We start from the raw sequence: 27,901 nt of genomic DNA on the forward strand, positions 1-27,901 counted from the left end.
TGTGTGTGTGTTTCTAGCCTAACTTCCATTTGGACTTTGATATGGGACATCCATTAAACCTATGCTAAGATGCCAATCAGAGCTGCCTGCCTGAGCTAAGGTAAAGAAAATGCCCTAAAGTCTAGACTACCAAGTATGGCACAATATAAAGATTACAGAAGATATCGAAATAGAAGAAAATGCTTTAAAAATGGCAACTAGTAAAATGCAAAACGAGAGCTGCACATTCAGAGTAAATAAACTGAAGAATCGATTCTCAATTTAGTTGGAGCAACATCCATCCAGCGATGTTCAAGTAACGTAGATAAGTTCGACTTAATTTCTTATTATAGGTTTCAATATTTTGCACTTGACTGCGATATGCCTGGCATGCTAGAACCTAACCTGTTTGGATTACCTAAAACTAACACTGTGTATGTGGGTCGTGATTATGCTTCGTGGGGGGGGGGAGACGGACAAAGAGAAAGGAAGATCTAAGGAATCTTGCTTTATGTACGCGACGATATGCCTAAATGTTGTTAAATAAATTCCGTTTTTAATATATTGTCATGAACTTTAGCGCGTCGAGTGCGTGCCAGTGCTCGCCTAGGTGGGGAAGGGATAGTACCGAGTGGGCAGACTGTAGCGACCACGGCCATTGAGTACCACCAACGAATTGCCACTCAAGTCACCGTACTCGTCAGTCTCCTCGGTGTCCTCGATGTAGATGGATTTGAGGGAGCCAGGAAATGGGGTGACCATCTCGGAGCTGTACGAGTTCTCCACATCCTCGTCGCTGTTGTCAAACGGATCGACGGCCACATACGAGGCAGAGAAACCTTTCATGGGCACCGAACTGTCCGTCTTGAAGCGCACCAGCAGCGAGTTTGTCATGGAGATGATGTCCTGGGGCTGCTATCAAATAAAGATTCATTGGATATTTAAAAATATTGCATTAGATTGAACGTCTTGGACTTACCACACTGCCACAGTACTGTCCGTACATGGGTCCGCTGGTGTCCTCCATGTTCGAGAAGACCTGCACATAGTCGTAGGTGCAGTTCTCGCTGCTCTCAATGTCAAAGGTGAGGAAGATCAGCTGCACATTGCTGTTGGGCGGCGCCTCAATGGTCCACTCACAGTCCATGTTGTCATCGTAGTCCTGATTGCCAAATCGGGCATGGGAGTAGAACTGCTGGACATGGTTGCTGGCACGCAGAAAGCCTCCACAAGCTGCAAAGGAGACAAAGGATGGGTTGATCCTTTAAGGAGATACCCTTGTGATCTTACAGGTTGAGTGAAGGGCCATGAATCCATTCAGCTGCTTGTTCTTGTCAGTCTTGAGGACCATGTACATCTGGTTGGTGGTGGATGAGATGGGGAAGGGTATCTTGTCGCCGCAGAAGCGTCCCAGCACCGAGCTTGCCTCCGACTCGCCATCGTAGATGGCCACGTTGTCGTAGGTGCATTCCTGTCGTAGCGAGGGACTCCAATTAGCGGGTGGCTCTCTCCCTTGGCAGATATGCGACACTCACCTGATGGGACTCAATGTTGAACTCGTTGAATATCAGCTTGATGCGATGCCCCGGCGTGGTTATAAAGTGCCACACACAGTCCGCGTTGGGGGGATACGAGTCCGGATAGTTGGGGCTGTAGATGGTGCCGAAGGAGGCGGATATCTCGTACTTGCACTCCCCCTCCTTGCAGTCGTGTCCGTTCTCGTGCAGCGAGTATCCGTTGTGGCAGAGGCACATGTAGGAGCCAATGGTGTTCCGGCACTCGTGCTGGCACCCGCCATTGTTCACGGCACACTCGTCGATGTCCGTGAAGAACACGGCAGCAAAGCCGGACCGCTGAATGGACTTGTCCGAATGGAACTCCACGCGCAGTGCATTGCTGTCGGAGGTGGCCGTTGGTGGGATGGCACTGCCGCAGTAGGTGCCAATGCGCTTCAGGCGATTCTCGGTGAGCTTGGAGTAGATAGTCACCGAATCGTATCCGCAGTCTGACTGCTGGGCCGCTGTGCCCTCCAGGTCGAAATGGGTAAAGTTCAGCGAGATTTTGTGCTTTGGCGGCGCCACTATCTCCCAGATGCACTCCTTCAGTATGGGATACATTTCGGGGAACGAGGGCGAGTTGATGGTTCCGTTCGGATAGTCGATGACACCGCCGCAGGCATCTGGAATGAAGAGAGCGGAATGCAGATAAGCTCATTAGAGGCACAAACCGATGACAATGGCTGTCCGGGACCCACCTTCGCAGTGCTTCTTGTCGCTGTGCAGCTCGAAACCGATGTGGCAGCCGCACTCGTAGCCTCCCAGCGTGTTGATGCACTCGTGCTCGCATCCATGGTTCTGTGTCTCGCACTCGTCCACCTCCTTCATGAACACGGCCGAGAAGCCCGCCTTCTGCACCGATGTGTCCGACACGAATTTCACGTACATCGAATTGCCACTTGACCTGAAAGCGAAGCCGAACAAAGCAAAGTTGGTTTCAATGGAACAGCGATGGAGCTGGGCTTAATGGTGGGTGAAGTGAGGAATAGGAAGTACGGAGTAGGGGTGGATGAACGAGGGCACTTACTTCATGTTTGGCGGTGGCTTGTAGCCGCAGAAAACGCCAATTACTTGCGAATCTTGTGAAGGACCATCGCGTACCTCGACATAGTCATAGATACAGCTGTCATGGTTCTCCACCTCGAACGATTGGAATTTCAGCGCCACTTGATAGCCCTTGGGCACGGTGATATTCCACACGCATTCCTTGTTCGGCAGATAGTCCAGCGGATAGTTGGGCGACTCCAGCCGCCCCTCGGCATCGTCCACCGACAACTCGCCGCCGCACACAACTAGAGCAACGTCAGTGTCATCAGTTTGGTCAGTGTGAACTCGATTAGCCTCTTCTTTTTCTTCCCTACTCACCATCGAACTCCGCCTTGAAGCCGCGATAGCCCTCGCTGCGGTGGGAGTTGACGTAGGTGAGGAGCATGCGACTGGAAACGGTGCGAATTTCATCCTTGGCCACCTTGCCGCAGAAGCGACCGATGAGTGGGGACTTGACATAGTAGCCATCTCGTATCTCCAAGTAGTCCGTTTCGCAGTTGTTCGACTTGAAGATGTTCTAAGAGAAAGACAATAGAAATATACGTAGTTTCCCCCACTTATGTTGGACGCAAGAATTATCCCACCATATTCTCCAGATTGAGGACAACACGTTCTCCATGCGTGGCTGTTATCCGCCACTCGCAGTGCTCCGTCTCGTTGGTCAGTGCTCCAGCGGTGTAGTAGGAGGGCGTGGCAAAGATCCCTGTGCTCTCCTGGAAGGTGCGACCGCATTTGGGACACCTGTAGAGCAGATTTGCCTGGGAAATGTCTCCCAGGCTGAGGCGCAGCCGCTGACCGATCTCGGGCCGCTTGCGACCCTTCATCTCGATGGGCAGAATGGTGTCCAGATAGGTGCCCTTCGAGAAGGTGTTTCGGGCATAGTGCATAATGGAATCATAGTCATAGGCCATGCCCAGCGAGTCCACTTCATCCGGTGATAGCATATTGAAATTGTAGTCCTGGCCCTTCATTATATTGTTGTGTTCGATCACCACATGCTTCTCCCTGTCGGGGCGAGTGTGCTCGTGCCAGAAGCCCACCACATGACCCAGTTCGTGCACCACAATGCCAAACTTGTCGCAGTTTCTACCAATCGAGATGGCCTGAGCGCCATTGCCGCGTTTACCCACAAACGAGCAGCAGCTGCAAAACCATGAAACGATTACCTAAGCCATGTCTCCTTGAGGAATGGAGTCCCGAAACTCACCCGCAGCTGCGCACCGTAAACACAATATAGTTGGGATGTATCTCCGGGTTGCGTTCCACAAACTTGATGCACGTGGAGTTCTCCCAGTGTCGCATGGCCTGCTTGAAGAGTGCCTTGTGCAGGCCGCTGAAGTTGCCATCGATCTCATAGGGGATGACGCCGTAGTCCCAGATGCGCTCCTTTTTGGCTGTGACAGCACGGGCAACGCGATGACGTTGCTGCAGCTCCTCTTCATCTTTCTTCTGGCTGAACGGACTGCTGAATGATGATGATGGAGAGGAGGGTGAGTGGAAGAGATGCGTTATAGTTTGGCTGGCAAAAGTTTTCTCGTGGCGTATGCGTAATTTTAATTGCCAACAGCTTTCCATGCATTTTTCACTGCTGTTTTTGGACTCAACCTCTGGCACGCGAGTTTCTATTAAAATTCATAACTTTTCGCATGCACTAACACACACACAATGAGAACGGCTCGTTGGGCGTGTCTGTGTGGTGGGGGGAGGGGAGTTGCCAAAATGGCTGCTGTTTGTTTAAAGTTTATGCCGAAAAAAAAACCACTGAATGAAAATGGCCAGCAATTTACAGTGGGACAGGAAATGGCAGCGGAAACGGATGTGGCGGTGGCGTAGGCGGTGGCAGTGGCTGCCATGGCAGAGGGACGAATTCAAAAACTTACTCCGCTTTTGGTAAATCCATTTCAAGCGTGGCCTGCCGCTGCCCCTCAACAGCAGCCTTGGGAATCACGGCCTGTGACGATTGATTAAATCCAGGCATGGCATGATGTACGTTTTGAGGAGGAGTCTGGCCTCGTCGGCGATGCTGACGGTGCGAACGGTGCTTCTTATGATGATGACCCTGATGGTGGTGCTGGCGCTGCTGCTGCCGATGATGTCCCTTGCCCAGTGGCCGGTTGAGTTCGTCGCGCAAACGCTGCACTTTTGTTTCATATTCCGAGTGATGGTTGGTGCGTCTGTGGTCAATGGGATAGAATATGTAGGATTTAGGTAGTCTCCACGAGCTGCCTTTACTTACCGCTGCTTGGGTCCACGTCTGTGTCGCCGTCGGACCACTCCGCGGGCATGCAGAAAGTCCACCTCATCGTCCAGCTGCATGCCATTTCCCCCCGCATTGCTATAGACATTGGGCAGCGTGGAGCGTTGCTCGGGCAGGGAGGTGGGCAGAATGTGTGTCTGGCGCCGCTCGGCCACGAAATTGTTACCCGAATCGTCTTCGATGTCCTTGTTATCCGACTGAATCTTGCGGGCATCCACATTTCGATGCAGAGTTGTCTGCGTCTTGTTGGTGGCCTTCAGGCTCATCTCGGCCAGCGTCAGTCTGGCTGGCTTCAGTCCGCTGCTGTGTCGTTGCTCGGGCGGCGAGATGACCTCGTTCTTGTAGCTGGCGGGCTGTGCAAAGTCGGAGGGGGACTCTGACCCGGGCTTCACCGGTTCATTGGCACTCTGCTGGCAATGGAGGGTGGAATTCGGTGAGTAAATCACCTGCAGGATATTAGGTATTCCGGTACTAACCTGTGTCTGTCCCTGTCCTGCCGTGAGGTTCACCGGACCCATGCTCGGGAGCTTGGTCTTCTTGCGTATGATGTCGGTGAGTCCCTCCTCCTCCACCTGCAGACCCTCGTGATATACCTCCTGCTTGAGCTTCTCCAGATCCAACTGAAAGGTGGCATTGTATTTGATAGGGACTGTAACTGAGACTGTAGCTGGTCCTGGTCCTGGTCCTGGTCCTGGATCGGGTGCATCGGCCAGTAGCTGCTCCACCTCCTCCCGCTCCTGTTCCTCGTCGTCGATGGGTGTGTGGGCCACCACAGGACCCGAATCACCATCGGGCAGTGCAATATCCCCCATGAAACCACCTGCAACGGCACAGATAAGCATATTCGTGAGAGCTCGCTTTAAATTAAGGGAATTATTGTTTTATCCGGCTACTTTAACGCAGCTTCCATAAATTGCAAATCGTTTTTAATTATAGGCAAAAGGCGGAAAGCGTATACATTTTTATTTTAATTGAAATTTCATGTGGTTCTGTCGCCGCTCAGTCGTGTGCAGCCGGTTGGGTGGTCGGTTGGTTAGTTAGCCCCGAAGCCAGGACGATGTTCTCCTTGCTGGATATTTATAATTTACACTGACAGTGAACGCGGACGCTGGCCGGAGTAGGGATTGAGTCTGACAGTTATTTCGCCAGCCGGCTGGATAGACATGGTCCGCATATCCATTTAATCAGTGCAACAGTGGGCAAGCGGACACCCGGACAACTGGCCAACTGATGCTTTTGTTTGCCCAAACGAGCTCGTTCCACGCGGCAATTCGAATGCGAATATGACGGGAAGTGGGAATTCCGACTGTGAGTGTGTGTGTGTGCTTACTCTTTGTCTGTGCATGGCCCACATGTGGCCATTTGGGAGCAACTACGATAACAGTTAACAAGCAAAATATGAAACTGTTGCCCTGCCGGCCTGCCTCAGATATGTTAAACAAAATTAATTAAGTGCGTTTGCACACTGCAAAAAGAAATACAAATGAAACATGGAATTAAAAGAGATGCAAACTAAAAGATAAATACAAACTCAGACCGAATTCAAGAGACTCTTTTAGCTGTCTACAACATCAGATATACATAAGTGTTATCCATACCAGTCATGAGAGAGAAGTTCCAACTAACTAACTAGGATAGATGGTACATAGATAGCCACTCTAAACTCTAAATGCACACACACTTCAATGTTTAGTTTAGCATTTGCAACCAAAACAAAAAGTTGACACAAATACGATTTAAGGATGGAGTAGAGAAACCTATTTGCTTATGAAGTCTGTCTGAGTGCAGATGCTTCTGGTTGGTTGGTCTCGCCTGTCTGGCTGGCTGTCCTGAGAGCAGGGCTTAATTTAAACATAAATAAAATAAAAATGCATTCATGCTACTATTTACACGGCGGGCACAGTGAAGTCTGCTCAAGTGGATACCGGCTCGACCCGGTCATGGTATGATAGGGCGGCGTTAGTGTTTACGCTTTTTGACTTCTGAAGGCCGCTCAACGTGTCCCACATTTCGGCATTGCCATTCCCAGCTGCACTCGCATCCGCCTAGCATCCGCTCCCACCCTGTGCCAGTAGCTATCTCAGACGGAGTCGAAATGCTGACTGAGACTCCTGCTCGAATCATCTGAGATGCAGATGCCGATGCCGATGCCGATGCCGATGGGGTACAAGCTGGCAATTTGATTATCGCAAATGCTGTCGCACACGACCAATAATCTTTTAGCTTCCAACTGCCACACGGGCAGGAGCTGGGCCAACTTGTAACTTAACTGGGTCAGTGCGTGTGGGAGAGCCAAGCCAAGCCATAAAACTACTGACACCAGCTACGCATGCCAATTGACTCGATATCCCAGAGGGCAATCGCAGATAAAATATTGAATTTGTGCTGCACTCGAACATCATTGAGACTGGAATCCAAGTGATAGCAAGAAGACTGCCAGGCAGTGCAGCAGGAAAAGAAAATTACAATTTTGTTCTCCTATCTGGTAATAGGAAAGTGCGACAACATCCAGAGATGAAGTCACAAAATACGATTTTTGAAAGATTTTATTGGATGAATTTTCTTTTGGCATAATCTACTGATTATTTCTAAGCACGTTTGTGCTCAAAGAAATCCTTTCATTGCTTCAATTTAATTCAAGCACCCGTATGCATGGCAACTGGATCTTCGTGTTGGTTTCCGAAAATGTTTCCATTTGCCTTGCAAATTACATATTTATGAAGCTGCAAACGTTTTTTGATTTAGTTCCGGAAAGTGCAACATGGCATGCCAATCATTGTGCACAATCACACAGACACATTGAGAGAGAAGCTGGGAAAAAATGAACACCAGACCACAGTTTGCTTTGCTTTGCTCCAATCAATGTCAATCATACGCACCGTAACCGAACTGTGATTGCTGCCAGTGGCTTTGGCACTGTCACTGCACTCAAGGTACAGGAAACGGAACCTGAGGTTGATATATGAAATGCCATATTGAGCTGCGTATGTGGGATGACAAGACAGCACCTGCAAGACTGCAGCCTCCTACCAGCTTCCAAGCATTCACAAAATAACAAGTTGGGGCGGGGGTTGCAATGAGGCAACTCCAATCAGAACGTGGAGTCACAGATCAGAATGCATTAATTTGAGCAGCCGTCAGAGTTCAGCTGTCGCCTGGCATGGGGATCTGTGCAGAGGTTGTGTGATGAATCATAAATGCATTCCTTGTAGCCTTCAACCGGCACATAGTATACAATACCTAACAGAATACTCATCATCCTACTCTGGGCTTTTGATTTCACAATATTCTAGCCCATACACGTGTACTATTAAGATCGTTCTGTACCACTAGCATATTCTCTAAGCACATCCATCCCTCCGCATCAGAATGAATCTCTCTGTTCTTCTACCTTTGTTTTTGCTGCCATTGCAACGTGTCGACTTTGAAAACATATCTTGTTTACATTTGATTTGCAGTCAAACAAATTTCTAGAATTGCTCAAATATTTACATATTTACATGCGAGTGCATGTGTGTGTTTGTGTGTTTACAATCTGAAAATCTGTACAGCATTGCGAGCACGTGTGCTCTGTTCCGTTGTGGATTAAAAATACATACCTACATGTCTCTATATATGTATGTTTTTGTATGCGTTGCTGGTGTTACCCGTGCATACATGAAATTTAAATTTAAAACGCAGCTACTCGCGCACGCCCCACATGCTGTATGATTGATTTGTATGTACAAATTCACATCATGAGGGGGAGACTGAACGTAAAGCCAAAGAGTTGGCAGAGTTAAACTTAGGTCCGGGCCAAAAGGCACACAAGCAAAACACGCTTCCAGTTGGCATTTAATCCCGCTAACACTGGCTAGCAAATATGAACGTGGACCTGAGTGGGAGCTGCAAGTGGGTGTCTACAAATGAAAAAAAAAAGAAAAGTATGAAAAGTGGCAGCAATAAAAAGACGATGCACTCTGCGAGCACAGCAGGCGAGAAAACTTGCCGCATAATGCGTCACGAAGCTGGTGGAGGGTCAAGAGCATGTCTCGTCCATGGCTAAGCGAGGATTTTCCACCCACTTGAAGTGCTGGCAGCCCGGGAAACCGAGACCAGAAGTAGAACAAGCAGTGGAAATGGAACTGGAAATGGAAACGGAAACCATCCAATGTGCGTAGCACAAACAGTTCACGTCGCAGTCCGTCTGCAATTTCATTACATTTACGTTAAATGCCTTTGGCTTTCCTGTCCGACTGCCCAGTCCGACTGCCCGTGCACGGCTGACTGGCAGACAAACAGTTCGCACAAGTGAAAGTAATTAAATTTTTGAGCGTCGCCTCCTCCACAGTCTCCACAGCATCATGTCCCATCACGCCAGTGCTCTCCCCTTTCCCACCACTTGGCTCACATCATTCACACTAACGAACTGACGCACAAAACGTGCCATTTTAGAATGAGATCTGGTTAGGTATCCATTCGGGTGCGAGACCAAGTCCAGTAGCGTACCCTTTTATGGCGGCCACAAAAATGTTCAACACACTTGCCTTGTTGCAGTTGCCACTTTATCCCGAGCCCCATTTCCGCTTTCGAGCCATGTGGCGTATGCGTAATGTGGGCAACAAGGGCTGCCCTGCCCACTTTATGAGCATCCCTCCTCCTCCTCCTCCTGTACAGGCAGACTGTTCCGCTGTGGGTTTAATTAAAAATAAAACCACTCCTTTCCAACCTCCTGTGGCACTACTGATTACTCGCTTTGGGCAACGCTTTATACGTGTGATACAACAAAAACAGCACAAAACAACACAACAGTTGCCACACTTTACGCATCAGAAGAGCCGGCAGGCAGCCTCCGTCCATTTTGTGGGTCAAAAGCAAATAATTGAAGGGAGCTGACCGTCGAGCTACCGTCAACTGATTGCCATTGTCCAGTCGGGTCATTCGGACACGGCCTCCTCACTCACCTTTTTTTCTCCGTGTGTTTGTTTCGTTTCTTTTTGTGTTATTTATGGCTTTGGCGCTCTGTGGAGACTGTCAATACTCTGTGGCCTCTGTCATAAAATAAAATGAATGTGCTCAAATAAAACACAAGCGATTAAACAGCCCAATGTCTCCCTGGCAAAAAAGAGTTTCGATATAACATTGCCAGAGGATCCGAAAAAAAAACTGCTAATTGGCTAAAACTACTCATGTGCTGGATCTCTGGGAGTTGTTCAATTCACTTAAAGTTTTTTGTTTTCATGTGGTAACTGCGCGACTTAATTTTAGTAAAACAAGTCAAAAACACAAGTGATTAGCTATGTTAATGTTATATTGAAAGATGAAAGCAGGCGTGCAAATTGCACATAAATGGAACGGAAATTAACAATAACTCAAATTAGTCTCTCGAATAACACAAAAGATTAAGTAAACAAAGCAAATTTAATGAAGTCCTTCTGTGTACTAAGCTCTCTCTGAGGTAATTATTAAACATAAATAATCATTATTAAATCCGTTTGTAAATACAGGTTTCATGACTAGTTATGTATTACGTAAACGAACATGTAAGAAAATTGTTTTGTTTTTAAATGTTTTATTGAACATTTTCAATATTTAATGTCATTTTGTATACATCCTCAATAATAGGGGAAGCCTCAAATTAAATTTGAATAAGTCTCTTATGTTGAAACCAATATTCAAATACAGTTGCTGTGGAGGTAATTATTCATATTAGTTCGCATAATGCCAGAGATACATATGGGTAGCATCATGACCCAGTGCTAGCAGAGTTAGCCTTGGCTGACTTACGTTGACCCGACTGGCTAACCCTGTTGGCCTTTAAATCCCTGCCAGCAATCTGAATATGTATGGATGTAATTATGCATAAGCTTCTACTCGTTGGGTGGTGTGTTCCGAGCGAATTGAGGGCGGAAATGCATATGCATATCGCAATGGCCCCCATTACTGCATCTTGGTGTCTGTATGTATGTATGTATATGTGTGTATATGTATGTTTCTGTGTATTAATTACCATAGCCATAACAATGAAATTCAATTTGCTGGCTTCGCCCCGCGGACAGCTTAAATGGGCGGACATCCACAGATGTATGTTTGTATGATGACGAGAATTATGTTTTGATAAGCGGTCGTAGGGGAAAACAAGCCGGCAGACGGATGTGTACACGGAGACAGGCGTTGGCCGAAATTAAAGATGAAATCAAAGCAAACAGAGGCAGGCAAATAAACCACACAGACATAGCGTGGAGTGTTGCAAACACAAATGGAGACAGAACGGAACGGAAGGAAGGAAGGACGGATGGGAATATATGGCTGGCGCAACTAATCCGACGGCAGCAGAGCAGCCATGAAGACCTCAACCATTAGCTATACTCGGACTCCAAATCAGAACGACTGGCCAGAGACATCAGACAGAAGCAGCAGCAGCAGCAACAGTAGTTCCGGGTTTTTCGGTACGAATAGCAATGGTTCGGACAACAAAGATGGCCACGATGGCGGCTATGGCTATGGCGACGGCGATGGAATTGACGAGTGACCCAGGAAGTGATTTTGTGCTCGATTTAGGCTTTGGCTTTGTTTGCGTTTTATGAACGTGGGCAGGCGAATGTGTGTATGTGTGCGTGTGTGAAGGGGATTTGGTTTGCTTATTTATACCTACTCGTATGTATTTAGATGAAGAGGACGAGAAAACGCTTTTCTGTCTAGCGGGATTGCAGAGAGTGCAGAGAGTGAGTGCCGAGGAACACCAGAAACCCTGGAAATGGGAGGCAGTTGAGGGGCACGCATCGATGGAGTGTCAAATGATCGAACAAAATCGAATCAACTACAGAGATATGTATTTGAAAATCTCCTGCAATGCAGATGGAATAAGCGGATGGGTCTACCCCAAACAATAATGAAATGAAAGAGATTCCTGAGTGGTGTGCAATTGGAGAGGAAGAACAAATTAAAGATAAATACCCAATCCTCTACACACTAAACGGGTACGCGCACAGTCTGTCTGCATTCACCACATGCATCAATCAATTGAAAGAGCTCCTATATCACTCCCAGATCTGAATTGTTTTGTACCAGGCACTGCCGTCACACAGAATCCGGTCAATAGCCCAGACTAGGCTTAAAAAGCCACTGAGGCTTATATTCATGTGCGCTTGAGTTTGGCTGTGTGCTAGTCCGTTCATGCTCGTGGCCAAAGCTCCATTCCCACTTCCGCTCGCAGACCAAATCGCAGATAGGACTTGAGGGCAAACAATAGATGGCCAATGTTTGAGTTCCCGCACCAGATTTATGATGGACAACTTCGTCGAAATATTTATGCAGCTGCAGCTGTGAGAGAGCTGCGCCCTCTCCTGGCTTTCCCTCACCACCTCCACAGCAACCACTTTGCACCTACGGCACAAATATAGAAACTATTTTCCATTGCGTCCCACAAAAAGACGAAACAGCTCGGAATCTGCACTGCCGCTTTTTGCACAAAGCGTTTTTAGAAAAACTTTTGCCACAGCATCGCGGGTAAAAAAAAAATATTTTGTTTTTGCGCGTAGCTTTATTTTCAATTTGAAATGGGGCTGAAAACATTTCCCACTGCTTGCAGCAATTTTCGTGTGATGTGTGAACATATCAGCCTGTGCATATGATGTGTACATGCATTTGTACACACCTACCTATGTACATACATACATATTCATGACTAGGAACATGTACTGGGAGCACACCTACTCAACTTTCGGTGGCACTTCATTACGGTTGGAGTCGGGTTCAATAAACTCTCGATGCACAATACAGCCACTGCCACTCACCCAGTCCATGCGTACATTCATTGGCAGCGCCATGGCAACAGAGAGCTACCATTCCCGGCATTTGCAGTTCCATCTGATAATTGTGCCATCAGAAGAGATGCAAAGACTGCCTGCCAATGTCTGTCTGTCCCGTGTTTATTTTTGCCAAACACTTTTCGCAAAAAAACAAATAAAACGAAATTAAATTGAGGCATTCCGGGGGAGCAGGACCAAAAGCATTCCAGGGCAGGAATTCATAATATTTAAAGAAAAATGCCTAAATGCTGGAAATGAACAGTGAGCCGGAGAAGCAGTTGAAGGGCCAGCACCGTAATTGAATTCCATTTTCTAAACGAACTCTCAATTATATCTCATTTAACGGAGCAAAGTTATTTGTAAGCAACGAGTATTGTTGGTTTTACTATTTATAATTGGTTCTCCTGCCACTCTGTATACATGTAAGCAATCATGCTATCTGAATGTATGTATTTCAATAAAGAAAATATAGCAATACAAAAAGAGAAAGCATGGGACTGAAGTGCGGCAAATGAAGCTGGATGCATGCTTCAGTGGATATGGAATTTATGTTGCTTGCCATATACATATGTACATAAATCCCATATTGAATTTGTTTTGCATTTGCCTTAAAAAAAGAGAGCCAGAAATGCATTCAATTTGTCTTGCTGTTCATGCTGAAAACAGACCAAAAATCAGAACGCAACTAATACTTGTAAGAAATGGTACACAATAGAGAGCGAGCGAGAGATTTATAAATTGTGGTTTAGTTCTGGTCTGGTGGATGCCATTTACATATGCATAGCCTTATGCTGTTATCCTTTTTCACCCTTCAGTTGCAATTTGGATTTGGGACAGCAGATTGTTGGCTGAACAATTAAAAAAACATTTGCAAATTTAAAATGCGATTTGCATAAATTACGGCAAAGCCCACAGCTGCAGGGGATCCCACAGACACAAACATATGTACAGAAGTACACAGACATACTATGTATACACGTACATGAGTGGGACATAAATATGGCTGTACAAATGTGTATTTATGTGATTGTGTGTGAGTTGCCTCCACCCCCTGAGGATGGCCAAATCATAAGCTTCGTTTTGTGGCATTATCTGAGCAGCTTTCGAGCTTGTTTGCTCCGCTTGCTTATTTATGCCAATTTGCATAAACAATGATTGCAGCTGAACAGACAGCAGCACGATAACAAGTTCTGTCTAACAGGTTGCCCAGACACATCTACATACACACGCAATAAGAAGATATTGCACGTGCACTGGTATTGGTTGGGTTGCATGCAGCATAGCGCCAAGAAGTATGCAGCAAAAAGTTACGGAATGCAGCTGAGCTGAGCCATTACCCCGGAAGGATGCGATGCCGTTTGGTAACTATGGTGCCACTGGCTGCTGCCCTTAAATGTGCGTAGGCCCCAGCCCCTCGCCAATGCGCTCTGCCCCACCCACAACACTTGTTCATGCATGTGTGTGTGAGCGCTCTGCTCTGTCATTCTTGCTGGCATTAATTAATTATGCAAACAGTTTAAATGCAAGTTTATTTTATTTACACATGTTTCTGCCGGTCTGCATGCGGGGCACAATAGAGCTGGGGAAACAAAGGGAGAAGGAGAGAGAGCAGCTGCCAGGGGAATGTCATTTCAATAAATGCAACTAAAATGTTGCCAAACAAAATGGTCGAACACGCCTGCTGTAATTCTGTGTTTTGTCTGTACAATAAATTTCATGTGAAAATTTATATAAACTGCGGTCACTGTCGCAGGAGGCGGAGTCCCAGCAGTGCAGTGGTTGTAAAAGTCTATCTTCAAAGCGCAACAACAAGTGCAGTCAATAGTAAGGAAAGTCTCTTCCAGCAGTTCATCCTTTGAGTGGGTGAGAAGAAACAGCTGCTTCTTACTTTTAGCACTGGCACTTCCGATTTGCTAACATTTCCGGCGTCTGCTTTTTCGTCACAAGTTAACTTTTGTTTTGTTTCTGTTGCCTGGAGGCCAACAAGATTCTCTTCTTGCTTCACGTGAAAAGCATAGCCGGGAGCATATCAAGACCGAGATGAAGCTTACAAACAAAATGAATGATGATGGAGTTTTATTGCAAATTTTCCGGCTTAATGTGAACGAGCTTCAACAGTTGCGAATATTTTAGCTCTCCACAAATTAATTGGCATTCAAATGAAAGCCTTTTGTTTGCCACGAGTACCCGGAAATTAATTGAATTTATGTATATATTTATACACGTAAAATAAAGTTATTCATTAAATAGCTGCGGTTTTTAATTAAGAGCATGCAAAGTTCTCTTCACGAAAAGTTGTTATGCTCGGCCTCACCCCTGCCTCGTTCAGCGCTGTCTCGTTCTGCGGCTTTGTAAGCTGATCCTGTTGGCTCTTTTGCGGTCCCACCACAGCATCCCACCATTTTCGCCTGCTCCACCCCGCCCACTATCCTCTCGTGTGATCCCCCTCAGACAGTCTGCCCCTCGCAGTAGCAACAAACTAACTCAATCCGTCTGCACACAATGCCGCTAAAAGTGCGAATTGTAAATAGTTTCAGGCATCAGGCCCTGGCTCAGGCTCTGGCTCCGGCTCCGGCTCCGGCTCATGGCCTAGGGATGGACTCAGCGGCAGTGCAGCTGGGCACGAAATCCTATGTATATATTCGAATCAAAACGGTGGATTATGCCTCTGGATTATGGTTGGATGAACGGTTCTTTATATGTGGATTTGTAGTTTCTTTTTGTGTAAGCTTTTTCTTTACATTTCTCCTTTTCTTTCATGCTGGTGATGGGACGTACACAAGCTACCGCTGGGCAGGAAATACGACAACTTTTGTGATGATGCATTTATAGAGTATAAAAACTGTGCAACATGGAGGCATTTATGTATTTTTTCTATTTTTCTTTTTTGCAAGTTTGTTTATCTTCGGGATGACCTCATTCATTTACAGGAAAAAATCTGCATATTGTGATGGCACTGTTTATTATTTTCAATCATTAGTTTTTGTATTTAAACTTTTTCTCACAAAGATTCACGACCTACTGGGAAAGTAGTCTTTTATCTTTACTCTATTGAGATATGTGGTTCCAAAGTTATGTTGCGTGCGATGCTTTCAACTCAAAGTTGTCCCCATCTCTACCTGTGCCGTCCCGGGACTCTGTCCTGATGTCTCTGTCCCTGCGCTGTGCTATGCATGCAATGCCTTCCAAGTGCCTTTTTATTTCAATGCGCGAGAGAGTTAACGGCAATGAGAGGCAGCGTTAGTTTGTTGCCTTTCAACCGAAACCGTGTCGAGCCACTGCCACGCAGCAAGAGCTCTATCAATGTGGTTTCCCCTTCCGCTCTCTTTCTCCCTATCTGTATGTGTGTGTGCCTGTGGAGTGGTGGGGGGGGGAATTATTTGCAGTCACTTGGGCAGGTTGTTTGACTTGGAGTGCACGATGCCTTCCAGGCCACTTGAAGCCAACGCCATCGTCATCGCTGCCAGTCCACTGGCTGACATTTTGGTGGCTCTGCCTTGACGTTGGTTATTGTGATGCTGTTGTCATCATTACTGTCGGCAGATTTTCCTAGTTGCCTGGTCTGAGTCCTGGGGCACTTGGAGGGTCGGGTGGTGCACCATTTTCACATTTGCAGTGCCATTTGCAGTTTGATTCCTTGTGTGCGACCACAGTCACGCCTCCCTGCGTGCACAACTTCCTGCACTACCATCGCTTTGTTCTACTCTTTCTGATACTCCTCTGGGTTGTCCCCATCGAAACCCTTTGATAGAACTTTTGTGCGTTTGGTGTATGCAAATTAATTAGCGACAACTGCACAGGACAGTCGATTTGAGACACTAAATTGCTTAAGGTGTGTGCCAGCACGTTATGTTGCAGGAATCTCTATGCCAGTGCGGCTTTGTGGCGTTCTTATGGGAGCCAGGACATTCAAAGTCCTTAATTAACTTTCGAATATTTACCAAATGAAGCCCAACTGTTTTCAGAAATTGCTTTGTGGAATGTGAGAGTAAAGCAGAGCAAGTAGGGGCGAAGCCCATGGGATGCTCATGTCTGCATTGCACAGCACATTTTTGGCAAATTAAATTCTCGAGTTTCAAATTGCGCCAACTGCAATTGAAAGTTGATTAGCTACCAATTTCTCCTTGAAACCCAACGACGCACCGTTAATTTGATCCCACTTCAGAATTCAATTACGCTGCTTTGTGCGGGGCAAAACCGAAGGAAAATTTGTTTATTTTGCTCTGCCACTCCCACCTCCAGTGTGTTCCCCCGGGTGACCCTCCTCTCGACCCACTTGGACGTGGCGTGCATTTGCATACATTAGGATGCCATTCATTTGGCTCAGCCAGTGCTGTTGGTGTATCCGTGGGCACTATAAATCGGCTATGACCCAATTCTCTGTGGGGCAGCATAAAAACGCAAACAGCAAACAATTCATTAATTGTTGGGGCGCCAAAAAACGCGACCGTGTTAAAAAGAGCTCAAAGCTGCTATGATTGATTGTGGAGTTGTGGCGAGTAGGGTGGGCCCTGGCACTCCTCATCTTCCTATCGCTATCGCTTTGCGGCACGTATGCATATTGATGATATATGTAGGGGTGTGACTTATCTGGGAATCGAAAAACCACGCAAAGACTTTCCACTGGACGAAGTCTGCAGAGGCACAATGGAAGGAACTTGCACTTCCCGACTTTAAAATGAGACTTTAACATTACACATAAATTAAAAAATATACAAATTTATGGCACTTTTTTTTTTTTTTTTCGTTTTGCACTATTGCAGCATTGTGTTATAAAAGTTGCATTAATGGTTTTCTCTTGGCTGTTCAACTATTTATGGTGTTGTACTTATACATTTTGATTATCTTAAATTGAAATTTGTGTCCATTTCATATTGCCATTGCCATAGTCACCCACTGGAAGGCACATTGCTGATGGTTGACGGTTAGGGCGGAAGTCGTTTGCTTTTCAATATACGCATACTTCAAGAGGAGTATTCAGCCCGAGGAATGTATGTATGTATCTATGTCTTTATGTGGGTCGGTAAGTAGGTTGTGGGGGTATAACTTTTTGACAATTGATGTGAGCAAATACTTATAGACTCGTCGTACTTCCAGCCAGACAAATTGCAATCGAAAATGGTTCTCCTCGACTCCTGCCCGAGCCAGAACCAGAACCAGCAACAGACACGGACATGGACACGGAACAAGAAGACAGCCATTGATACGTCCTTAGCTCCTCAGCTCCTCCAGCTCAGCCCAGCTCAGCTCAACGCATTCGCATTGCTCTCGCAGTCAATTTCCTTATATACTTCTTCTTGGTTTTTTCTGTTTATTATTTCGCCGTGCTTTTTTGTGCAAACGCAGGTAAATTCAATTGAATCGAACGGGCAGAGAACGAGGATGGGATGTCTGCCTGGAGGTAGCTGATCTGGTCTGGTTGGAAAACAGCGAAAGCTAAGCGCCAAGCATGCCACAATGGCGCTTAATTTTCAACACTGCAACAAGCGACTGATGGTGTACGGGTGGGAGGTGGGATCTGAGGATACTTCAGGAGGTGGCTATAAATCATGTCGAGTGTGGGGGAGCACTGCCATGTTTGTGTGTGTGTGTGTGTGTGTGCGTGTGTGGGACTCAAGTTAACAAGAGTTTTCGCTTTTACTCAAACTTCCAGGCTAACACAATTTTCAAAGCTTTTGTCTTGGTTGGGGACTCGGTAAGAGGCTTCCCAAAGAATCCCGTATAGGTTCATGGCTTAGAAATTGGCTTATGCCAAAGTAGAGTTTGCACTGAAGCAACGCAAATGCGAAACCATTTCCGTGCCACACAGACAGAGAGAGAGAGAGAGAGAGATGTGTTGTGTGTACTACTCACCAGCCTTGCAGGGATCCATGTCAATGTCTTCGGATACCTTTGGTGTCACTTGCAGGCGCATCAGCTGCTCGATGGTGTATTTGCTGTGGTAGGTGCGTCGATTGTTCCGCAAAAGATTCGGATGTGGATGCGAATGTGCCCGGTGCTGCTGTCGATGCTGATGATGCATGGCCCGGAGCTGGTGCTGCTCCTCATCGGAGCCGGATAGCTGATGTGTGTGTGGATGTGGGTCCGATTGGGCATGGGCCTGCCTCTCGGCGAGTGCAACGTGATCCGTGGACAGGGGCTGCAGCTCGCCACTGCCACTAGGCCTGGTGCTCTTGGCATGCGCCGAGATAAGCACCAACAGACCCGTGGCCATCAGCAGGGCAAAGTTCGTGTAGCTCATGGCCGTGCCGTGCCTCCTACGCATCCACAGCGATTCCACGGCTGCCGGCATGGAAGCGGGTCTCTCCTCCTCTGATTTGCACCCTCTTTTTGTTGCTTTTTTTGAACACAATTCGACGGGGGCACGCGGCCTCTTAGCACGTTCTGTGGCTTGTCGCTGAGTGCTGGTTCGGTTGTGCCTATCAGTTTTTACTTAAAACTTCTGCATTTTCGCTTAGCTGAGCACGTGCCTGGCCTGCAATTGAAAAATGACCACAGAATCATTAAACTAAACACTATAATAATGGTTTCATTCAGCTTTCCATCAGACCTAGTACTATTTTTGTATTATTTCTTTTTTATTGTTATGTTGTTTTATTTGAAAAAGCTCTCAGTGCCGCTGATAACCCTTTGTACTATCAAATGACACACAATTTAATGCGATAGAGCTCGTCATTGATTTTGTTTGTGCCCTGACCATGAAAGATTTCACGATTTGCTTTTATTGTCTTTACAATGAAACGGAATTTTTCACACACAACCGAGTGGGTAATTTGACACAGAATTTGCATGGAAATATTTCTAGGATTAAACTGTTCAAATGCAGATCAAATGGCAAGCCGAATTGCTATTCCTCGCTGGTAGTAGCGTAAAAATAAATATATTCTCGTTGTATACGGTACGTTTGCAATTTGAATCCTGAGCGGAGGAGAAATGTCATCAAAGTGGATTCATTTGCTCATTCCAAGCCAGACGCTACGGCTGCCAGGGGTGCAGCTGCCTGACAATCGAATGCCGAGCAGATTATGCAGCTCCGACCGTGCACATCTCATCCAGATTGAGTGAGATGTTAATGCAACATGCTGCTGTATCTTTTAGAATCCCAACCCCCCTAGCACAAGTCGTGCTGTCGGGTTAGACTCATTTCAGGGCAATCAATGCACACCCGGTGTCTGATTTACATACGAGAACGTTGTATAGAATCTCGTCTATGTTGAAAAGTGTGCGGGGATCTAGTACACATCTATGCCTCGGGGCCTCGTAAAGGCTGGCGTGTGTGTGTGCTCAGCTCCGAAGCTGCCACCAAGCATTTGAAACAAAAGAGGTGTAAAATTTCAGCGAAACCATCCGGCAGCTGTGCCATGGAGTCAGGAAGGTACACACATACATAGGTAGGAAGTGAAAGGAAAATATACTAGAGAGCAGGCAGGCAGGCGTCCAGGTAAATGGCGTCTACCATCAACTTAGCACTCAATTAATTTCATGCCGAAGGATGCGAAGGTAGAAGGGGAGTGGCAGGCAGGCAGAACCTTTACAGCCCTGCACAATATCGGGTAATTAAAAATCGCTTAGCTCGAACGCAATCCAGGACCAGGCAATTCACAAAACCTTTTCAATTAACTTGAATGTTGGGCCGTAGCCATTGCCATTGTCATCAGGCTGTTGCTACTGATTTTGCTGCTGCCCCAACAATTGTGGCAATTTCATTAAATCATTTCATTTCCGGCAGCACACACACACACACACACACACACATTTACACACTTACACACACAAAACAAATCAACGAGTCGGCTGGCTTTTTATGGCAAATTAAGTTGCCTTTTGTGCGGTGGTGGTGGCTAGGGTGGTGGCAATGTGGCGGCGGGTGGGACACGATTTAACCAGAAACAGGCTACTAACAAATAAAGCCAAACACCCCGCAGACAATTCAACGGGCAATCCTTGGACAAAAGTTTTTGCAGCCAAACAAAGCAGTTGCGGGGCACAGCCCAGAGCCAAAGGAGTGCAACATATTTTCTTAATTTCATTTCCTTTAATTTCACTCGGCACAAATTGCGGGGATCTGAGGGAGGCGACAGGAGTAGGAGTAGGAGTAGGAGTAGGAGTAGGAGTAGGAGTAGGAGCGGCAGCAGCAACAGCAGGACCTAAAGCAGCAGGGGAGCGAGTGAGGGGAAGGTGGAAAGGCAAAAAGGAAAAGCAGCAACAGCCATTTCCATAATCCATGGTAGCATAATTACGTATACGCCGCGTGGGGCCAACCAGCAACAGCAACGACAACGAAGCTAGGAAAGTTGATGACGATGCTACTTTCTCATTTAAGCAGAATTAAAAATTCAATTGATAAATTCCCAACTAAATAAGCCAGCGTAAAAGAAAACGAAAAGAAAACAACGAAAAGTTAAGCGTAATTTCCCATTGTGGGCAATGCCCCGCCCATTCAGATCTCTTTAGCTTTTCCCGTCTTTGGGAGGAAATTGAGAATCGTTGAAAAGTATGTTAATTGATTGGAGCTAAGGTTGCCAGGCCACCATTACCTCTCCCTCTCTTTGATTCCCTCCGTTACCCAGCAATTGGACAGCTCTCATCTCTGTCTTTCTATATCTGTCTATGTTTCTCTCTCTCTCTTATCGCACCCACATGGACTAGATGGAATTATCAGAGCTCTCTGGGTCTGGGTCAATCCACGCTGCGATCTGTGTTCTCGGAACGTAAACAAATAAATGCATAAGCGTAATCAAAATAGAAGCATAAACAAATACGATTTCCATTCCATTTACCTACTTATGCTCTTTGGATCTGGTCAAAGTCGAGCCTGAGCGATATTTGATTCGAATTCAGATTCAAATTCAAATTTGGATTTGGATTCAGAGTCAGAGTCAGATTATTTTCGCACTCTGTGCATAAATGGAGCAGTTAAAAGCTTTTAAATGTCATTTTCAAATGGCACGCGCCATTTACTTTTAGTTTAATTAGATGAGAGGAGATAAGCGCGCCAGTCAAGCAGCCAGCAGGATACTCGCATTCTGGGATCCAGGCACACTCCTCCGTGCAGTCAGGGCCATCAATCAGGCTTGTCAAGTGCTCGCAACTTTCCAACTACAAGAGCTGACAATGACAAGCGTCAAGTAGCTGGAGATTCGTTCTTCTCGAACGAGCGCGGGGAGGTTCCGCTTCCACCGACAAGTGAGTGGAAATGGAGCTTGGACTAGAACAACCGAATCGTACTCACACCAATCCATTCATCCATCCAACCAACCACCGTTTTATCACCTCCCCTCCCATGCCATTCCATTCAATCACATCCCATCCATTCATCTCTCATTTCGCCTTTGTAATTTTTAGTGTTTTACAAGAGCAAATCTTGACAAGACTGCAAAGCGAAACCCAACCCGAGTGTACCCTCCCCTCAACTTCTTTGTTTGCCTAATTTTGATTTGCTCTGTCGCATCCGACAGTTGGCATTTGCAGTTGTAAACTACTCCGGCTAAAGATATGAATTCAAATGAAATTCAAAGGAATGTGTAGTTGACATCTAAAGAGCAGAACCGATTGAAATGGAGAATATTTGCCAAAACTTCGAGAAGTATTCCGCTGTCATCTGGATCTGTTGTGCTTTGAGTTGGTTAATTCATTCTGGACACACTTTGCGAGTTTTCTTATTTGGAGGCGGTCTTTGCATCGAAATGGAATGAATGAAATGGCATGGCTTCAGGCAAACTGCAGAGCGGAGAGGGGGATGTAGAAGCGTGCCTCAATTTGGAAACAACTTAATTTCAATTACGAACGCAGAAGAGGAAAGCGTACCTCTTGCAACGGCAGGACAGCAGTGAAATGCTGTAATGAATCCGATGTTCTGCAGCCTCCATCCGAGAGTCTGGTTGGGTCTGGCAGGAGCCGACTTTTATGCGATTTAAAATGCTTTACAAGCGCAAAATGCAACCATGGCAAGGTTGAACTAACAAACGGACAAACAAACATTGGCACAAACAGACAGACAAAAACACACCGACAGACAAGGGCTAGAGGCCAGGACCACGAGCAGCCCCAGAGGCCAGAACCAGGACGAATCCAAAGCCAGCGGCAAATAATTAAACTTGGCTACCTAGCACCTGTGGCCCCTGTCCAGGGACAGGAGCACCCAACCAAGCAACCACCCTCCAGCCTCCAGCCACCGTGCTGCAAGCTCCAGGTGATTGCAACTGTGGCCGAGTCGGGTCAAAACGACACGAAATGAGTTGGGACGGGACGGATGAGGCAAGGCTTGAAGAAGGAGTAGGAGGAGGAACAAGGCGAGCCCTGATTATTTAGCTGCTCTGCATGTGAATGTAAATAAAGTTCAGCCATAAAATACCTCGCAGACAGATGGGGGGAAACACTGCCACCCACCAGCTGCCGGGCGTCGCATCCTCATTGCCATAATCTGTAACAGAAACCGGGTGATGCAAATAACCACAGGGCCAGATACGAGCCAAGAGGCCATGAACACCAATGGCCAGCACTGGACTGTTGTAGCTGTGTTCTGCTCACTGCTCATAAAGAATTTGCGATTTATTTATAAACTTGGCTCGCAGCCCCGATTCCGGCTACCGTATCCTGATGGCTGGCCTCTGTACTAAAGTTAAGAAATAATTAATACTAACAACGACAAATGAGGACCGGCCTGTGGTTTGGGAATTGGGACTGGGACGGAGACTGGGTGGGAGCGGGTGTAGGCCTCTGGGATGCCCACCTTTGCATCCTGGATACAAGGCTGCCGCCACTGCTGATGCTGTTGATGATGATGCCCCTGTTGTTTCGGGCCATGAATAACAATTGCCGGGAAGCAGCGCCAGCAAAAATATGGCGGCAAAGATTCCTTTTTATGGTGATTGCGTGGGAAAATTGTCGGCCACGACGAGTCCCAGTCGCAGGACCCAACGCCTGCCAGTCTGGCGATAAAATATGGAAAGGAAAAAAAATACGAGGGAAAGCACACACAATGCAAATATGAAAAGCGAGTGAAATCCTTTTAATTTGGCAAATAAAAGTGATGGCAAGGCAACCGTTGTACAAATTTATATGGAAACCCCACAGCGCGCTGCCTGGGAGGGATGCCAGGACGAGGCACAAAGCGAGAGAATTTTGTGGGGGAATTGGCGACTTAACTTCTGCCATGTAAATGCATGCAAGCGAAAACGATCTGTGGGCAAGAAAGAGAGAGAGAGAGAGAGAGAGAGAGAGAGATGCTGTTGGAAAGTGAAAAGTTCGTGGACCAAGTTTAAGTTTAGCCAACTACAAAATGCCAAAACCATGACCAAAGCAATCGAAGCTGTTGAACGGTTGAATGGAACTCTTCTAGATGTAGGGCAATTTTTCGGCGTATTAACATTTTTCGAATAAAGTTCAATACGTACTTGGGCGGACACCCCGCTAACAGAAGGTCTTTTATTTGCTTTTAAAGGAGATGTCTGCCCATGAGTGATGTGTCAGGGAATAAAAATCGAAATATTTAAACATAAAATAAGATTTGTAAATGTAAATACAGATGGCTGTAGTCGTCCCAGAAAAATTTCAGACCTAGTAAGTTGACATCTTAAGATAGGTTAGCAATTATCTACATAAATTTGTGTGTGCATATGTCTCCCTATGGAATCTTTTTATTATATTTTTGAAATGCATTAAATGTGACTTGGAATTAGAGCCCCTTGTCGCGCACAGCTATGGGGATGCGACTCCAATTAGGTTTCTTTATCAGAGAAAGCAATAATTATGGGAATAATAATTACCAGAAGAAATATGACAAAAAGTGAAATGATGTACATCATAAATTCGTCTTGGTTCGGGGCCAAGTAAGTGAAATATAAAATCTGCTTAGACTTTAATTAATTACACATGTTGCAGGAGGGGTGCCAAGAGAGTGCCAGCCAAGACAGGACTCAGCCAAGTGGAAGCGCACTTGTGTCGCACTCACACAAGTACACTGTGGCACTCACATACACACAAACACACACACACACACACACACACGTACAGACAAACACTTGCGACATATCATTAACTTTGCTTTATGGCAAGAGAAATTGGGGAAGGGAAAAAATTCAAAGCAGTTCCAGTGGCAGTGGCAGGCGTGGCAAAAGATGAAGTAAAAATACGAAAAGAAATACTCGTAACTCGTGGAGTTTAAGATGATGCTTGGGAGGGTGTGGGTGTGGGTGTGGGCTGTCTCTTCAGTATATCTGCTGAGGATGTGGATGCTACGATGCTTGTTAGGAGCATGGAGACAGCTGTAACGCCTACACAAGAAACCAAGAAGCCTACCCCTGCACCTTAAACATATAGAGACTGAGACTGAGACTCTAATATCCATAAAATAACTCAAATCTTATATACGATTTGTCCCATTGCTGTATCGTGTGCTGGCCACCTTTTAGGTCGTTACGTATTCACCTGATGTTAGCTGCAGTTATCTTCGGCTACCAGATACTGTGTGGCTCCCCCATTTGTCGCCCTAGAGTTTGTCAGTACTTAATTCGCTTTTAATTTTTGTCCTGCTACGACAGCAAAAAATGCGAAAAATTCAACATTTCCAGGACAAAAATACAAGAGAATGTGGGGGTCTAGACAATAAAATAAAAAAAAGAAGAAATCCAGCAAAAATTTGTTAAGCGCCAGCAGAGTGAACTGCGTGTGGAGACGGAGAGACAGAGAGCGTAAAAGAGAACAGAAAAAGAGGAAAAGAATAAGAAAAGGAGGGGGAAAGTATAAGGGAATGGGAACGAAGGGAAGGAAAAATCAAAATGAATTCTATTCAAAGCGTGGCTCTGTCACAAAATATGAAATGAAATGTTGTCGCTGGGGAGACAGAGAGAGAGAGAGAGAGAGAGAGAGGAAAGTACGAGTATTGTCCGGGGCGAGAAGTATTGTTAAGAAATGCATACGCGGGCAATTTTTATTCCTTTCTGCTGTCCTTGGGCTTGTGGGAGTAGGGTGTCGGGTGTGGGATCCGGTGGGGGAGCTGGTGCTGCCACTGCTTAAACACGAAATGCTTAATGGCCAAGTTGCCACAAAATGTTTGCCAGTTGAGGGGACAGACAAGGGCAGCAGTCCAGTGAAGCAAAAATGAAATGCGTTTTCTAGCTCCCAAAGCTCCTTTTCCCACCGTTAGTCCGGGTGTGAGCGGGTTGGGTTGGTGGGTTTATTGGAGCGTGAGCAACCTGGGCAACAATATCAATATGCGTCTTTTGTTCAGAGTCGTCGTCGTCGTCCCAGCCGGTCTGCACCACAAAACCCGCCCACCCAACCATCAGCCCTGCATTAGCCAACCCTCCCGCTGACAATTGTTCGGCAGCGGAAGTTGATATTCTGGCAAAACGGAAGTGTTGGAGCATCTCAGAGTGCGGGGGCTATCCCCCCACACATTTTGAATTTCATATTTTCCATTTTATTTTGCCTCTTTTCTTCTCCACGCATAAATTTCCATCTAGCACTGACAGACAAAATGCGGAGCATATGAAAAAGTTTTGCAACAATCTGAAAGACGACATTCCTGGTCCCGAAGAAGGAACCATCGCAGGGCCCCCAGACCCATAGCCAATTAAGTCTAATGCGCGGACGTGCAAGCTGCCTTTGGGCTTCCAGCTTACCTTTAATTGCCGGTGCCTCAGGCACACGGTAGACGGCAGACAGACCACAAATGCGGATCGTTGACCAAAAAAAGCAAAGGAGAGAAAGACAATGAATAAAAGGCCAGCGATCAGGCAGGGACTGCAAGACTGGGGAACTAGGGGACTGTGGGACTGGGCGACAGGGTGACTGGGGACTGCGCTTGAGTTCGTTGCTACCAAGGGGTCCACCAATCTGCTTCTACTATTTCGCATCGTCGTGGCCGTTGCTCGGAGATCATGGGCACCTTGACTCCGCGCTGGTTCCGTATTGCAGTTGCTACACCAACACACACTCACACACACACAGATTGTATAAGAACATGGCATACTCGTGAAACAAAGCGAAATCGAAACAGCACAAAAAACAAAAACAAATATAACATTCTATTTTAATTATGCCGGCGGCCTTTAGATTGGCAATTGACGATGATCTGCGTTGAGGTTCTTTTTGTTGTTTTTATTGTTTTGTTTTTACTTTTGCGATGTGTGAAATGAAAAGCGGAAAACTGGAAAACCGCACAGCGTCGTCAGACATATGTATGCATGAACATATGTAAATATGTAGATAGAAGGAAGCGAAAGACGCAAAACACCCACCAAGACGGGGAGCAGTGTCACTTGAGGAAGAGGCAATGATACTGGCGAGCAGAGCAGTGCACACAATCAGAGGCAGAGTCAGTGCGCCGCGTGCCGCTTGTTATTTATAGCCATTGAATGCTGCGCTTCTATCAGCAACAGACCAACAGAGCAACAGGGAACCGGGAGAGGGGCAGGCAACAGCGGCGTGTTCATTTGTTGTCTGCTCAAGCTTACGAGCCTTGTACGTGTATACATACATATACATATAATGCAAAAGCAAAACCAACAACTGATAACACACTCAAATGCACACAACGATTATAATCGAGTTAGAATCGAGTGCGAAGATCGCGGGTCTAAGTGACTCTCGAAAACACAGAATCAAACCGAATAAACCGAGTGCTTAGCGTGGCGGCCACGATGTGTTCAGCAGTCCAATCACAAAGTACACTTGTTGAATAAACTGAACTACCATTTCCATCTAGTTGTTATCATAATCCAATTAACACTCTATAAACACATTCATTTCTCCTTTCGTTACACAAACACTCACTTTAGAACCAAATAGATTTATTCTTTTAGCCCCTGCTGCAGGTATTTGTCTTCTGCCATTTATTGCAAACAAGTTTGTTGCCAATATTCTTTCGTTTTCAATATTCTTTTCCCGCCACTGCGAAAATCATGTCCGTTCACGACCGAAGTTGTTCGCGTTTTGAACGTAAACAGTAGGGATGTTGAATATATATATATAAACAAGCAGAGCATCTTGCCAGAATAGAACACTGATGGGGGTGTATATTTGAAACTAACTTTGGCGCGCATTCTCTTTCTAAAATTGAAATGGTACTTATTAATGATTATGAAAGGAAACTTTTGGGAAAAATAGAATTTGCGGGTTAATTTTACCAACAGTCTGATGGACCCTCTGTTTTTCTTGTAATTATATTTATATTTTAGCAAATTTATTCACTTTTAATATTTCTTATTTACCTCGATATATCGATAGCGCACAAATAAAATGATATATTTCGCAGAAATACCGATTCA

At 46.1% G+C, this 27,901-nt stretch overlaps 1 protein-coding gene across 4 annotated transcripts; it reads right to left on the reverse strand.

Moving 5' to 3' along the window:
* LOC117582876 (dorsal-ventral patterning protein tolloid) lies at window positions 1-27,566 on the reverse strand. 4 transcript variants are annotated; one of them, XM_034270948.1, is made up of 14 exons: window positions 27,408-27,566; window positions 18,483-19,104; window positions 5,316-5,659; window positions 4,819-5,246; window positions 4,463-4,756; window positions 3,790-4,047; window positions 3,167-3,725; window positions 2,901-3,099; window positions 2,563-2,827; window positions 2,234-2,439; window positions 1,515-2,158; window positions 1,270-1,450; window positions 959-1,212; window positions 1-894 (listed from the first exon to the last, which is right to left on the reverse strand). In XM_034270948.1, exons 2-14 carry the CDS (start codon window positions 18,919-18,921, stop codon window positions 586-588), a joined length of 4,380 nt encoding a protein of 1,459 aa, XP_034126839.1. In that variant the 5' UTR covers window positions 18,922-19,104; window positions 27,408-27,566; the 3' UTR covers window positions 1-585. The 4 variants fall into 4 exon arrangements, with proteins under 4 accessions (XP_034126839.1, XP_034126838.1, XP_034126840.1 ...); XM_034270947.1 differs by having other exon boundaries at window positions 3,790-4,044; window positions 4,819-5,249; XM_034270949.1 differs by having other exon boundaries at window positions 1-891; window positions 4,819-5,249.
* Between the last annotated feature and the right edge of the window lie 335 nt (window positions 27,567-27,901).

The sequence above is a fragment of the Drosophila guanche genome, unplaced genomic scaffold (assembly GCF_900245975.1).
Source record: "Drosophila guanche unplaced genomic scaffold, DGUA_6, whole genome shotgun sequence".
Classification (NCBI taxonomy): domain Eukaryota; kingdom Metazoa; phylum Arthropoda; class Insecta; order Diptera; family Drosophilidae; genus Drosophila; species Drosophila guanche.

Bases quoted from the DNA above. Each gene is read 5' to 3' on its own strand.
- LOC117582876 (XM_034270946.1), bottom strand. From the start codon at position 18,921: ATGCCGGCAGCCGTGGAATCGCTGTGGATGCGTAGGAGGCACGGCACG. The intron at 4,757-4,818 runs GTAAGTAAAGGC...CATTGACCACAG, and splicing joins AGACGTGGACCCAAGCAGCG to ACGCACCAACCATCACTCGG. The intron at 2,828-2,900 runs GTGAGTAGGGAA...ACGTTGCTCTAG, and splicing joins CTTCAAGGCGGAGTTCGATG to TTGTGTGCGGCGGCGAGTTG.